We start from the raw sequence: 15,879 nt of genomic DNA, 5'->3' as shown, positions 1-15,879 counted from the left end.
TTTGATTACATGATGAAATATATGCATGGCCTGGGTTAAATAACATTATTAAAACTAATTTCACTTGTCTGTACTTTTTTAACATGATTTGTAGAAAACTGAAAATTACATATGTGGTTTATGTTATATTTCTATTGGACAGCAATATTATATATTAAGATCACAAAAGGGATAGAGACATCATTCTGAAGTATCTCAACTAAACATAGATATGGAAGAAAAAAAGGACACACATCATCATAATAGTTAATATTTACTAAGCACCCCAAGCACTATGCTAGACACATAAAGGGCACCGTCTTATTTGTTCCTCCCAAAAACCTTATTAAACATCTTCTATAGAATAAAATACTGAGGCCCAAGGTCACACAGTTAAATGTTGGTGTTAGGATTCAAGGCCATGATGACCCCAGATCTCAAGTTCTAAACGGTGACAGAAATTTCAGAACAAGTATGCTCTCTAATTATTAAATGGTTAGATTTTAAATGTCATATTTAAACTATTTATTAGAATGGTTCATTGTCAAAGTCAGTTATGTCCCAATTCAATTAAGAAGAAAAGCTACAAATGTGTGGATTTGTAACTTTAGAATTATGATGAGCTACTGATGCTGGCATATTTTCACCATATCCGGCCATTAAAGACGTTTCCGGTGCGACTTCTTTCCTTTCATCAATGTTTATTCCCAGAAATGCAAACCTGTCAAGTTAGATGGTACATATCCAACTGTCCAACGGAGACGATCATCCACCTAATCCTAAACAGCAGGGCCTGTTTTCTGAACATAACTAGATAGATAATACAGATCTACTTGACAAATTTTCAACATTCTCTTTTGGAGCACGAAAGCACCTGGACCTCTCAAAGTGACTAAAACGTTTTGAAGGAAGCTAAACTAAATGGAAACTTTGTTGAAGAACCAAAAATTAAGCTTACCCAACTGATACTTTAAAAATGGATTTTGTACTCCTTGAAAATGCTAACTTTCAAAGAACAGAAAGAAAAAAAGGCTGGATACTTTGAATCAGGAATCTTAACAGTAAAATCTCCTACAAATACAAATTGAAGTCAATAAAGTATCTTTCATTGACCTTTGGTTGGTTCATTGGTATTAATTTCAAAGACAAACTTTCTTTTCACATTTAATTTCTGCTAACTATCTGGGAAAGATGGTAACCACAGAACTGCTGAACTTGTATAGTCAGCTCTAATTACATCTTTTTCAAAAACTTACTCATGTAAATTTTATTAAACAATTTATTTACAATTAATACATTTCCCTAGACTAAGTCTTTTAAAACCACTGCCATAAATCCTCATTATAGAAATAGAAAAACAAAAGGAAATTTGAAAAAAATAATTATTTTGGAATAAGACTAACTAGCAGAGATATCTTACAAGACAGTTCATACTGGACATGTATTCAAAAGGGTGTCTCTCTGAACTGACCCACTAATTTATTTTAAATTAAACCCCCTAACCTTCCTCCTCCCTGGCCCACATTTTTTTTTTTTTTTTAAATAAAGTAGTATGATTTCAGCTGGGCATAGTGGCTCATGACTTGTAATCCCAGCACTTGGGAAGCCAAGTATCCTGTATCCTAACGGCTGTGCCGGAGTCACGGATGTTGAGGGCTAAAAAACCATTGCTGAAGTGAGCGAGCATGCGGTTGGGACAGCTTGGAGGCTGTGGCTTGTGAATAACACAAGAGCTGTATGGGCACCCCCCATAGGTGATGTTCCACCAATGACAGTAGTCCTTGGTTTGGTCATATAGAAAACACAACCCATGCTGAAAGTTAAACCCATGATTGCGACCGAGTATGGTGCTTTTACCATGTGGGATGAAAATGGAGACAGTAGACTGACAGCTGCCTGTTTGGCAGTTTGCCTGTGCAAGATTATGGGTCCTGGTGGTGGGGCCCTCAGTCCAGGATTCCTGGGTTGCAAGGATCCTGGTTTAAGCTCTTGGAGGAGAATGCTGTCACCCGGCTGGAGAGGTGCTGCCGGGTGGGGGTCCTCTGGTCCCAGAACCACAGGGAGAGTGCAGTCCGTATGCTCCCTGAGTACTTGGCACAGGAGAGAGAGAAACGAAAGGTAGGAGGCCAGTGGTGGCGGTCACACAGGGAGATTATGGGAAACCAGGAAAGGCCGGCCGTACAGCAATTCGAAGGGGCTCAGGCCTATTGGCCCCCGTGGGGTGGCCCGGATATGGGCCAGGGCAAGAGGTAGGAGTGTGGGCCAAGAGAGTTTTACCTCAATAGCAAGTTTGGCCAAATGGTCTTTGAGGATGCCGTTGGCCTGTTCAACTTTACCCAATGACTGAGGATGGTAAGGGATGTGTAGTATCTAGATGTTGAGGGACTCGGCACCAAGCTGGACTACTTGGGCAGTAAATGCTGGACCATTGTCCAACTGGATGGTGGCAGGTAGGCCGAAGCGAGGGATGATTTCTTGTGTAAGAAATATCCCTAGCAAATAATTGCCACTGTGAAGGCTAATACCATAGTCTTTGGTTACTTAAAATCTAAAGTCTTGTTATCTTTAGGCTTAAAAGAAATTTGTACTTGTAGTTTTTGGAGCAGATTCCTCCCCAACAAAGGAACAGGGCAGCTGGGAAGATATAAGAACTTGTGCCACACCTCTTGCCTTCCAGTGACATATTTTGATTGGTTTGTTTTTCTTCATTTTTACCTGATACTCCTATAGCCACAATAGTAGTAGTGTGAGACAGTGACCCACCAGTTTGTATCACATCCCACCACTAGGTATTGCACAGGGGTAAACTGCATGATCTTTATAGACCGTTCTCCAGTCTGGACCAGGTTTAGACTCTGGTTTAGCTATATCTTTTACTTGCTCTCTTCCACGTCCTCCTCCATCCTTTCATTATCCCCGCTTTTCTTTCAACTAAGGCAGGTGCTAGTAAATCTGCCTTTTCTTTTGCCTCCAGCCTTGCCCTTCTCTTAGCCCTGGTCCTGTGCAGGGAGGGCACAAAGCAGCAGAGTGTCTGCAACCCACGTGCCACCTTTCCAATGCTACTACAAAATTTGCAAGAAGCAAGAAATGGTCATTTATCAGAATGATACATTTATTTTTATATTTTTTTATATAAAGTGCTGCAGGCTCCAACGTTGCTCCTGGGCATCTCAGGTTTCAATGTTCTTGGACCTCAGGGCCTTTGTCCTCTCCAATCTAAATGCAGAGACATTTGACATGAACATGTTTTGCAAAATGCAATATGTTCTTATTGACTCTGGTCACCCTGCTGTGCACTAGAGTCAAAACCTCTTCCTCCTGTCTAGACTTTGGTCCTTTGACCAATACCCCCCCCCCATTCCCTCCCTCTGCCACTCTCCGCCCCGGAGATTTGCCAATTAAAACAATACTAATAAAGACAGAATAAATATACTAAAATGCAAGAAGTGCGGCTTCACCGCCCACCTACTTACTTTTTCTCTTGGGTGGACCCTCTTCCTCTGCCTCTTGGGTGGGCACAGGCAGCAGCAGCATCTCCTTATTATGGCAATGCACCTTCGGGCAGCCCTGCGGCAGCTCCAGCCTCTTGTTGGCCGGGCCAACACAGCCTCGGGCTGCCCAGCTTGGAGGACGCTGCCTTCGTGTCCTGGTTGTGGAGACACGGTGCTCTGGGTGGTGATCAGGATGGAGGCGGCCATGAGGTTATGCGGGAGGGCTGGTTGAGCCAAAGTTTCTAAATTTTCACTGCCGGTGGAGCACTTGGTGGAGGCTGCAGACACGAGGTCACGCTGGGGGGCTTGCTCTGCCAAGGTTTCTAAAGCACCACCACCGCCTATGGCGCTTACAATGGAGGAGGCCACACGGTCACACTGGAGGGCTTGCCGTGCCAAGTTTTCTAAATCTCCACAAGTACGCTCGATGGTCAGGGAGGCCGTGGGGGCATGCTGGGGGTCTGACTTCCTGTGAAGGCCGTTGTTCACCCATGATTCCCCCATGACTTTGTCTGCTGTCGGCCGCTCATTGGGATCAGGCATTAAAAGGTTTTTAATTAGTCTTTTAAGGTTTTCAGAAAAGTACTGCGGGCTAACATACTGGCCAGATAGAATTAGGCGTTTCAGTTGCGTACGACTCACTGCGAAGAAGGGCAGGTTGTTGGACACCATCTGGAACAGCGTGACGCCTAGGCTCCATATGTCCATGGTGGGGCATTCATAGCCCTGGGCCCCGAAGAGTTCTGGGGCCATGTAGGCCAGGGTCCCATGAGCTATTGTCAGCCTCTGCCCCTCATGGTAACTCGTGGCCGATCCAAAATCAGCAATTTTTATGTTTCCCTTAACATCTAACAGCATGTTGTCTGGTTTTAGGTCTCGGTGAGCGATGCTGCGGCGGTGGAGGTACCTCACGGCGGACAGCATTTGTTGGAACATGCCTCGGGCCTCCTCCTCCTCCACGATATTTCGTTCAATCCAGTTAGACAGGCTTCCTCCTGCGGCGTATTCTAGAACGAAATGGCACGCCTCTTTGCTGTTAATAATATGATATAACTTAATGATGTTTCGGTGGCTCACCGACTGTAAAACAGTCATCTCTCTGTGGCTAGAGAGGAAGCCGGTTCTGTCGATTGTTTTCACCGCCACCCGGGTGCCAGTCATTAAGTGGCGGGCCAGCGTGACCTCCCCAAAGGCACCACGGCCTATAAAGTTTAGTATTTGATAATAAGGTGGCCGCAGGGCAGGTGGGGTGGAGGCCAAGCCCTGCCTCATGGTGCCTACTTTGTCTACACTAACTATATACAAGTAACTACTCTAACTCTATGGACTACGCTAAAACATTAACAATACTAACTATCCCAAAGAACACTAAAATGCTAAGAAACAGTACCAACTATATTAACTATACTAACTAAAAAACACAACAACGCCCCTCCCACAAAAACTCCCCCCACCCCGCCAAACAACTCGTAATCGCTAAGCTGGTCTGAGTCCACAGGTCACCAAAAAAGCTTCCAGGGATTTCTCAGACCAAAAACCATGACCCAGCCAGGGCCTTATATAGGCCTGTCTGTTATGACATCACAAAGGCTTTTCATGAGCTCAGAGCAAAGCAGGGGCCAATCATGGCTGGGGATCTTTCACAGAGGTTTTCTCTCTTTTGGTCCCCAAAACATCTTCCTCTTTTAAAAAGTAAGTGCTTTTGTCTAGATGGATTATAGAGATTGATATTTCGTTTCCTAGCTATTTAAACTGGTACAACACTTCAACAGCATTTTCATTTGTAGTTTCTTTTTCTATATTTATTGTACTCTTAAGTTCTGGGGTACATGTGTAGATTGTGCAGGTTTGTTACATAGGTTTAACGTGCCATGGTGGTTTTCAATCATTTGTAATTTCAAAATCTGACTTTTTGAAATCTGTAATTTCAAAATTCAATAGCTTTTGGATTTTGAAGATCTCCTAATGTCTACATGCAACATATTCAATTCCTTTTCTTTCATCTCTCAATGGTTGATCTCAACCATTGAGAAGGGAGAGAATATTTTCCTTTCCTTGTAGGGTTTTTCCTTCCTCATGTGGTTGAGATTATGTAATGGACAGAGAAGAAACAGACATACCCTACCCTCCATGAGCCCATAGCCTCTTCAGGAAGGCCCCCCCAGCCATGAAGCTCCTTCAGCATGAGGAGCACCAGGTGAAGTGGGGGCCAGAGAGTGGCCTGGGCCTCAGGTCAGCTCTGGTGAGGGAAGAAGTGGGGCTTTCTGGAGGCCAGTGTGCTGAGCCCTGCAGTGTGAGGAGGGGTCGCCTAAGTGAGTAGAGACAAGGGCAGGAGGGTAGCCTCTGCAAAGGCCCAGGATGATTGAGGGTGGCTCTCTGGAGGGATGCGCTAGTCTGAATGAGTGACAGGGGCCAGGTTGGGAGCACTCAAGTCCCAGGACAGAGGTTGAGCCTGTATTCCAGTGCTGGGGTTGTGGAACAGTTCTGAGCCCCTTACTGGGCCACAGCCCTCACACCCTGACTCTGCCCCTGGCGGAGGTGCTGCTATTAATAGTAGGAGCCCCGTAGGTGCACTGGAGGGTGGAAGGGAAGGGCTCCCCAGGAATAGCACTGCATAGATGACAGCCACCCCACAGAGGGCATGGCCACCAGGAAATGTAGGTCCTTCTATATTTAGGTGGAGGCAGCAGGCACAGGCTGGAAGGAGAAAGTGGTTCCTAAATGCCAGGATGAGGTGCTTTTATTGCCTCCTGGGGAGCAAGATTTGGAAGAGACTGAGGCCCATGAGGGCAGCACTCAGGAGGCTGGTCTGGAGGGAGATGGCCCCTGAAGGGGCACACCTGCACCTCTCCCTGTTGGCTCAGCCCTCACTGGCACTAGGAATGCCTTGGTCAGCAATGCGGGGGTGTCATAGCCTTCTGCCTGGAGCCTGAACACCCTGACATGTTCTCCCCAGGATTCTGCACTTTTTTCCTTTTTTTTTTTTTTTCCAGGACAGAGTCTCATGATAATTTTTTTTCTCTTTTATGCATACTTATCCTTTCCTACAAACTCTCAATTCCAGAAAGTTCTTTTTCCTAGAATAATCTAGTTTGTCTGGAAGTGAACTGCACTTAAGACATTGATATTGCTGCCAAGGAAAAAGGATTCCATGCTGAACTAAGGAATAATAACAACGGAGGGACAGCGTGATAAACCATCGACTGACCGCAAAATGAAGCCTGTTTATTTCCTGCAGGTTTTTTCCATGGCTGTCGTCAGTTTTCCTTTACCGTGACTTTGCTGGGGTGGTTGTGGGAGGTGAATAATCCAGGCAAAGTGTTTCCAATTTAATTGGCCAAATAGTATTTCTTCAAGAAATATCTTAAAGAAGCAGTGTTTTGCAGAATGATGTTGAGAAAGCCTTGAATAACCCCTTCACAACTCAGCATCCTATTTTATTTTTTCTATTAAAGCTTCAAATAAGTGCTAGTTAATATTTTTGTGTTTAATAACGCTTCTAAGTGTAATTATCTGACACCCAGTTTTTTACACCTCTGGAATATCATGTCTTCACCAGTTTCAGAACTCTAAATGGTGTAAAAGAACCAGGTAGATTGAACATTATAAAACATGCTGCTTGGTTATTTCTATTTTATCCTTTGTGAACTCCCTTATAAGATTATTTATAGTTTTTTTTAACTCTACACATTAAAATAAAATTTAAAATGTGGCAATAGCCGTATATAGAGAAGTGAATATGTCAGCATTTATAATAAAAAAACAAGTAAACCAACACATGTACATGTCCAAAAGTAGAGAACTCTTATGTAATATATGGTTTATCTTCTCCAAAAACCATGACTCAACCATTAAAAATGATTTTTATGTATACTTATAACAACATGGAAAAACGCTTATGTTGGAATTTTAAGATCAAAAAACATAAAATTGCATGTAAGCTGTGATAAAAACTGAGCTTTTAAACTGATTTGCACAGAAAGAAAAAAGTTTTTAAAAAGGCACAAACTTAAAAAAAAAGAAGCAGGTAGATTCATACTTGATGGTCTGTCCAGCCTGACTTACACTAGTGGAGTACATTAGATTACACATAGATTACTTGCCAATTCCCCTTAGGATATGGAATTGATAATTTTTCATTGTATTAAGAAGACAGTAAAATGTGTGCACATTCATGTACATGATTCACTTTTGGAGATCATAAAAATACCATCACAATATTCCAATTGATAACTGTGCTAAAAAAAAAAAGCATGGCATCTTGGTTATATTGATAAATGAAACATTCTGTGCTGCTTTTAAGCAAGTTAGAAAATTATAGTTGATTTTCTTTTGTTTAATATCTCGATAAAACAGATTTCACTATATCTTCAAAAGTGTGTTTTCCTACTATTTATTTAAATTCAATACAACTAACCCACAAACAAAAGCCATTAGCTTTTATTAGACATGAGGTGTTTTTCTCTCATGAGGTGCTGGGCAGTGTTTCCACTGAGGCCAGCATGTACCTCTATTATCTCTTTGCTTAAAAAGAAAAAAATAACTCTGTGTGATATGATGTACTTTATCCAATTCGATTTAAAAGAAAATTATGCTAAAATATTGCACTAAAGGTAGCAGTTAGGGTTCTATATTGCTAAAGAACAGCTAGGACCCCAAATGGCAATGCTTACAAATAGAAAGTTTACTGCACAAGAAAGGCACAGCAGCATTAGGTAGGGCACAGCTAAGGATGGCCTCCCAGCAGGGGGTTGGGAGATCAGGTGAGAGATGTCACTGCTCTCCCTCTGTGTGGGCCTTAACAGTGGAGCGGTGTCTCTAGATTCACCAACCACTCACCTGTATATGGAATATTTTGAAATCAGGAAACCCTGAATGATATTTTGGTCAAAATTTCTTATATGCTGCTGGTTACATATTCATGTTCTTCCTATAATCAGCCCCAACAGCAGAGCTTCAGGGCTATCACTGAAAGCAGCTGAAAATCATCGATCTTACTGTTATTAATAAATAATGTTGACAAATTTGTTCAAATCACCGCTTGGACTGAAGCTTACAAAGTAACATGGCAACTCAGTACCTTCCTTGACAAGAGGTCAGTGACATGCAGGTACATGGACAAAACAACCCAAGCCAATTCTAGATCTGTTGGAATCACAGCACAAACCCATTTTGAAAACCAATGCATTGCAGTGTGACAACATCTAATTTATTACTTCTAAGTATTTTGCTATTTGACTAATGAGTTAGTCAAATAACAGACAGTGTGGTGATTCCTCAAGGATCTAGAAATAGAAATACCGTTTGACCCAGCGATCCCATTATTGGGTTCCCATTATTATACCCAAAGGATTATACCCAAAGGGTATACCCTGCCTTATACCCAAGGGATTATAAATCATTCTATTATAAAGACATATAAACACATATATTTATTGCAGCACTGTTTACAATAGCGAAGACTTGGAACCAACCCAAATGCCCATCAAAGACAGATTGGATAAGGAAAATGTGGCACATATACACCATGGAATACTATGGTGCCATAAAAAAGGATGAGTTCATGTCCTTTGCAGGGACACGGATGAAGCTGGAAACCATCATTCTCAGCAAACTGACACAAGGACAGAAAACCAAACATCAAATGTTCTCACTCATGATTGGGTGTTGAACAACGAGAACACATGGACACAGGGAGGGGAACATCACACACTGGGGCCTGTCTGTGGGTGAGGGGGTTAGGGGAGGGATAGCAGGGAGTGGGGTGATTGGAGAGGGATAACATTCAGAGAATTACGTTATGTAGATGATGGGTTGATAGGGGCAGCACACCACCAAGGCACATGTATACCTATGTAACAAACCTGCACGTTCTGCACATGTACCCCAAAACTTAAAGTATAATAAAAAAATCAAAAAGAAGAAATATTTGCTAACTTCAAGGTTATATTTTTCTGTTTTTTAAATAAACTTGATGATTTCATCTTTTATGTTTAAGTTGATGATGCAACTCAAATTAATATTTGTGTGTGGTGTGGAGTAGGGATGCAGCTTATTATTAAAATGTTTTAAAAATAGTCATTCCCTCATAATTTGCTAGTCCATCCACTACTGAGAGAGTGATGTTGACGTCTCCAACCATGACTGTGAAATGGTCTACGTCTCCTAAATCTCCTTTTAATGTTTATCGTTGCTTCATGTATTTAAGAGCTTTTACTAGGCACATAGACATTTATGATTGTTATGTGTTCCTAAAGAATTGACCCATTTATTATTACACAATATCTCATTTTATTTCTTGTAACACTTTTACTTCAAATCACTATTATCTGATGTTAATGGAGTCACTCCAGCCTTCCTGTTCTTACCATTTTTCATTCATCTGCTTCCAAGCTATCTGTGGCATTATATTAAAGTCGATCATTTGTAGATAGTATATAGTTGGAATCCTTTTTTTTACCTATTCTAATAATTTCTGCCTTTTTGTTGGAATTCCATTATATTAATATTTACGTAATTTGGGGGCTTTTGAATTTACATCTAGCATTTTCTGTATATCCTCTCTTGTTTTTTTCCTCTGTTTCTCTTTCCTGAATTCTTTTGGATTATTTGAAAATGTTTGTAGAAGCTCATTATCTGTCATCTAATTAATTTTTAGATATGCCCCTTAGTATTATGTCTATTGTGGTTAAAATAGGGATTACAATATGAATCTGTAACTTTTCAGAGTCTAGTTGAAGTTAACATTGTTCGACTTTATGCACTATGAAGAAAAATACTTGGCAGCAACTCATGTCCATCCCAAACTCCTTCATTCATGCTGCAGTTTCCATATGTACCCGTCTACAATCATCGTGGGCTCTAAGATACAATGTTGACATGTTTGCTTTATATACTCATATTAATGTGAAAACAATTGCCTTCCCTTCATGTAGATTTGACATTCAATCTGGTATAATTTTTAAAACTTCCTTTAGCATGTTTTTATAGTACAAATGTCTTGGGACCTGATTCTTTTATTTTTGGGTATGCGTAAATGCATTTCCTTCACTTTCATTTTGAAGGATAATTTCCAATTTCTGAGACAGATACAGAATTCTGATTTTTTTTTTCTCTTTTCTTCCTTGAGTACTTTAAGGCTGTTGTTCTACTGTTTTCTTACCTCACTGGTTTGTTTTACTGTTTTCTTACCTCACTGGTTTTTATTTAGTAATTAACATTGTTTAGAATTAGTGTTTTCCTGTACATTATATCCCACTTATCTCTGACTTTTTTTTAAGACCTTCTCTCAATTTTAATTGTTTTGTATTTTACTTGTGATATGCTTAGTGATGGTTTTTATAATTATCCTGTTTGAGATTTGCTGATATTTTGAATCTGTAAATTTCTATCTTTCTCCAAATTGAGAAAACTTGCCATCTAAAGCTTCTATCTTGGTCATCCTGGGTTTGCATTTCTGGGTTAATCTTTCTCTTGAGAATAGATTATGCTTTTCTTCTTAGTTGTGAGATAATTTAGGGGTTGTAGCTTGTTGCATCCTAGCCATTGTAACTGCTATGTTGTGTAGATTTTTTAATTATTTTATATTTCTCCAAAGAATGATTTTTTTTATTAAGCATTTTATTTGGTAGTATTCACAAGTGAAAACTTTATAGATCTTTTTTTCTCCCAGAGTTTTAGCTGTCTCATGTTGGATTGACTGTAGTCTGGCAGTTTAAAGCTGGTATAGTGAGAAACCACCTGTGCTTTTTCCTTCTTCCCCTGGCTGACTCTCCACCAAAATTTGCCAATTTTTTTCACTATTACATGCCAGTAGGTGGTTTTCTTTTTTTGTTTTATTTATTTATTTATTTATTTTATCCGAGTTCATTGTTATAATCTGAAGATATTTTTCTTTAATTTTAGGCCTTTACCTGTCCATACTGTCGGCAAATCTCTTATGATAGCTTTTTTTAAAAATTACTTTTAAGTTCTGAGTTACATGTGCAGAATGTGCAGGTTTGTTACATAAGTATACGCATGCCATGGTGGTTCACTGCACCTGTCAACCAGTCATCTAGAGTTTTAAGCCCTGCATGCATTAGGTATTTGTCCTAATGCTCTCCCTCCCATTTTCCCTCAGCCCCAAAAGGCCCCTGGTGTGTGTTGTTCCCCCCTCTGTGTCCAGGGAAAAATTTCCTTCTGCTTATTCTCTGGTCTAGGAAAACAAGCAAACTTCTCTACCTTCCAGTGGACAGAAACATGCCTTCCCCAGTGAGGATGAAGCCTCAACTTCAGGAGAGACCCCACTTCCAACTTTGTCCTTCCTTGAATACTCTCCCTCATCCCTATAGAACCCTTCATGGGTTCCTATTTTTAGAGAAACAACATATTGCATAGCAGATATATCATTTTTTGTCATCTCATCCATAATTCAAATACTGGATCTATCACTTACCTTTAGGGTCTCCTTGGATAATTTAATTAACTTCTTATAGCTGTATACTTACAACTAGCAAAGATGTGAAGATTGAACAATTTCATGCATTTGGAATGCTAGTACTGTAATTATTACACAGAATCTTCTAAATACATGTAGATAACATATTATTAGCTAAGTGTATTTAAATGTAAGTCAAATTACAACAAATAAAATTCTATAGAATTTTGTATCATAAAGTTTATTGTTAAATGTATAAGTGGTATACTTTCCTTAACTAGTATAACTCCCATATTATATATATATAAAATATTTCTCTTAAATTACAAATCTACTAAAAGTCATGTGAACAGAAGAAGGAATACTCTGAAGAAGACAACTTATATAAGCCAGAGATATCCCAAGTGTGCCACCAAGATTTGCCCTTTTTGAGAGAGAGGAGAATTTAATATAGAGAGATCTGAAAGAAAAAATAAGTAAACCTAGTACAGCTACTATGGAGAACAGAATGGAGATTTCCCGAAAACAACACAAGAAGAACTCCCATATGATCCAGCAATCTCACTACTGGGCATGTATCTAAAGGAAGGGAAATTATTTCATGGAAGAGACATCTACACCCCACGTTTATAGCAGCACTATTCACAATAGCCATGATATGGGATCCACCTACGTGTTCAACAACAGATAGATAGATAAAGAAAAGGTAGTATATATTATACACAATGGAATACTATTCTGGCATTAAAAAATATAAGATCCTGTCATTTGTGGCAACATAGTTAGAACCAGAGGATATTATGTTAAGTGAAATAAATCAGACACGGGAAGTGAAACACCACATGTTCTCACTCATATGTGGAAGCTAAAAACAAAATAAAAGGTGGTATAATAGAAGTAAAAAGTAGAGCAGAGGATTCTAGAGGCTGGGAAGAGTAGGGGGAAGGGGCATAGGGAAAGGTTTGTTAAAGGATACAAATCATAGCTAGATGGAAAGAACAGGTTCTAGCATTCTATTGCACTGTAGGATGACTCTAGTTATCATTAATATATAGTTTCAAAGAGATACAGGGAGGATATTAAATGTTCCCAGCACAAAGGGATGTTAAATATCTGAGATGGTGGATACGCTATTTTTCTGATAAGACCACTATGGAGTAGCTATATCAAAACATCACTATGGACCCTATGAATATGTACAATTATTATTTGTCAATTAAAAAATTTAAAAATTCAATATGTAATCTTTTGTCCCAGTGTGCTTATCTACATAAAATCACATAACATGTATATGTAAAATAATTTTTGAAGAAAACACAGACTTTCTTGAATTTTTTCATGGATAGAGTAAATGAAGTCTGGATTTATTTTGAGACGGAGTTTCGCTCTTGTTACCCAGGTTGGAGTGCAATGGCGTGATCTCGGCTCACCGCAACCTCTGCCTCCTGGGTTCAGGCAATTCTCCTGCCTCAGCCTCCCTAGCAGCTGGGATTACAGGCACACGCCACCATGCCCAGCTGATTTTTGTTTTGTTTTGTTTTGTTTTTTGTATTTTTAGTAGAGACGGGGTTTCACCCTGTTGACCAGGATGGCTCGATCTCTTGATCTCGTGATCCACCCGCCTCAGCCTCCCTAAGTGCTGGGATTACAGGCTTGAGCCACCACGCCCGGCAAAGGCATGCTATTCGTGTCTATGCCAAAACTATTGTAGCTTTGCAAATTAGATTACTCTTCAGACAGCAAAGACTCAAATGAAACATTGACAGGAAATTGGTTTTGTAAATAAAAACACTAACATTTTAGCCTTTAATATTTTTAAACATGTATGTTAACTTTAACTAGAAGGTAGCTACGTATGTTCTAAAATATATAAATTTTATTCTTTGATGTTTAGGTGAAGTTCAAATAAAGGCTTTGCTACCACTGATATGATTATCTTTTTACTATGTTCACTATTCAATGATGACATGTTATTCCTGGGAGTAAATAACTTTTAGATACTTTGGATTCATTTTATAATGTAAGTGGAATACTGTAAAACATCTGATCTGATGTCACTGGCAAATTATATGTTTAGATTCATTCAAAATAGTGAAGCATATTATTATAGCTGCATATTTCTGTGAAATTTTCTTTACTTGTGCAATACGAACTTTACCTGAGATGGGTTATTACTAGATTTTTGGTTGAGCAATGATTCATATACAGATCTATCCCTTACCTGAGGCAAGTAGTCACAAGCCATATTCCTCTGTTTTCAGGATTTCTGTGTGATATTTTGTGAAAGAAATTATTCACTGCACGTCTTACATTATATGTATAGTTTTAGACTCTATCAGAAGGCTGAGAAGCTAAGTTCACTTTCCAAAATATTTGTTGGTTTGGAAAAACAAAAAGGCTAAACTGTGCGCTGAAATCTTAGATAAATGAAATTTAAGATAATTTTTAGGTGTTTCCTAACACAAAAATTAGAAAACATTTCCTTATAGGAAAGAAAAATTAAAATGAAGTACAATAAAATCAAGGTGATTCTTATGCTGAAATTTATTTTGCACTTTTGGGGGAAAAGAGTAGTAAATGCATATTTATTTTTCTAATGTAGACAAGGGTAGGCTGTAGTCACAAATAAATCCCCAAATTTCGGTAGGATAAGACAATGATTGCCCACTCCCATTGTTATAGGTGGATCTGGTAATAGATGGCTTAAGCAGCTCTCCTCTACCAGTGACGGGGGTTTTGCCCTGCTCCCATTGCGGGGCTCAGCTATCACAGATTCCTCTCCTTCCAGGGTTTCTTCCAGAACTTGTGTTATACCCAGTTAGTCTTCCACAGAGCCAAATTCTATTAAAAGGTTATTAGAGAACATTTCAAAGCATATGGAAGAATGTGTGTTTATGAGCGTGCATATGTGTGTACATGTGTTTCTGATCACATTAGATCACAGGTAGATCTACCTTATTCTTTTATAATAACTGTAAATTGTTCCATAATATTAGCCTATCATTGTTTTAACCTTTTTGAATCACAGTCAATGCTCATATGAACTTCCTTGAACATGTACATTTTCAAATGCACTTTTAGGTTAACTTTCTTGTCTAATGATATGTGCATGCTAAAATTTTGTAAACATTAACATTCTCTACAAGCAAGTTGCATCAATTAACATTCCCACCAATAATTCATGATGTGCATATTTCCTCAAACTAGCCTAGATAATACTTTGCCCCATCAAATTGCTTCTGATTGATTTTAAAAGGTTATATTTACATTTTATATTTTAATTAAGATTATAAAATTACAATTGCTCCTGGTTTACCTACATTCAATCCTCCTAATCACAACTCCTTGACTTTATCATATTTTCATGTGTTCATTAAGCATTCATCTTTTCTTAAAAATTAATCTGTGTATCTGTTTGGTGTGCTTATTCTTCCATTAAGAAATTGGGCTTTTTATTATCATTTTGCCTACCCTGTACATGTACGTTCTCTCTCTTATTCTACACACACACACACACACACACAGAATTAAATAATTTTATTTGATTGCTTATTGATTAATGATTTATAAATGATCTTTATCAAAGATGAGTATTAACTTTTTTGTATCGTTTCTTTTTTTTTTTTTTTTTTTTTTGAGACAGAGTCTTGCTCTACTGTGCAGTGCCACAATCTTGGCTCACTGCAACCTCCTTCTCCTGGATTCAAGCTATTCTCTTGCTTCAATATCCCACATAGCTGGGATTACAGGCACGTGCAACCATGCCCAGCTAATTTTTGAATTTTTAGTAGAGATAAGAGTTTCGCCATGTTGGCCCGGCTGGTCTCCAACTCCTAACCTCAGGTGATCTGCTTGCCTCAGCCTCCCAAAGTGCTGGGAACACAGGCGTGAGCCACTATGCCCAGCCCATTTCTTGTTGTAAATATGATTTTGCTTCTGGTTTTCTAATCTATAAAAATGTTTAACTGTTATGATAATTGATCAGTATTT

At 39.1% G+C, this 15,879-nt stretch overlaps 1 protein-coding gene across 1 annotated transcript; it reads right to left on the bottom strand.

Moving 5' to 3' along the window:
* Window positions 1-2,759: 2,759 nt before the first annotated feature.
* On the bottom strand, window positions 2,760-5,002 carry LOC118152781 (serine/threonine-protein kinase MARK2-like). Its single transcript, XM_035294972.3, has 2 exons — window positions 3,453-5,002; window positions 2,760-3,195 (listed from the first exon to the last, which is right to left on the bottom strand). Exons 1-2 carry the CDS (start codon window positions 4,740-4,742, stop codon window positions 3,157-3,159), a joined length of 1,329 nt encoding a protein of 442 aa, XP_035150863.3. The 5' UTR covers window positions 4,743-5,002; the 3' UTR covers window positions 2,760-3,156.
* Window positions 5,003-15,879: the final 10,877 nt, after the last annotated feature.

Source organism: Callithrix jacchus, chromosome 4 (genome assembly GCF_049354715.1).
Source record: "Callithrix jacchus isolate 240 chromosome 4, calJac240_pri, whole genome shotgun sequence".
Classification (NCBI taxonomy): domain Eukaryota; kingdom Metazoa; phylum Chordata; class Mammalia; order Primates; family Cebidae; genus Callithrix; species Callithrix jacchus.
Note: the sequence above shows the minus strand (reverse complement) of the source record. Positions and strands in the feature narration are given on the sequence as shown.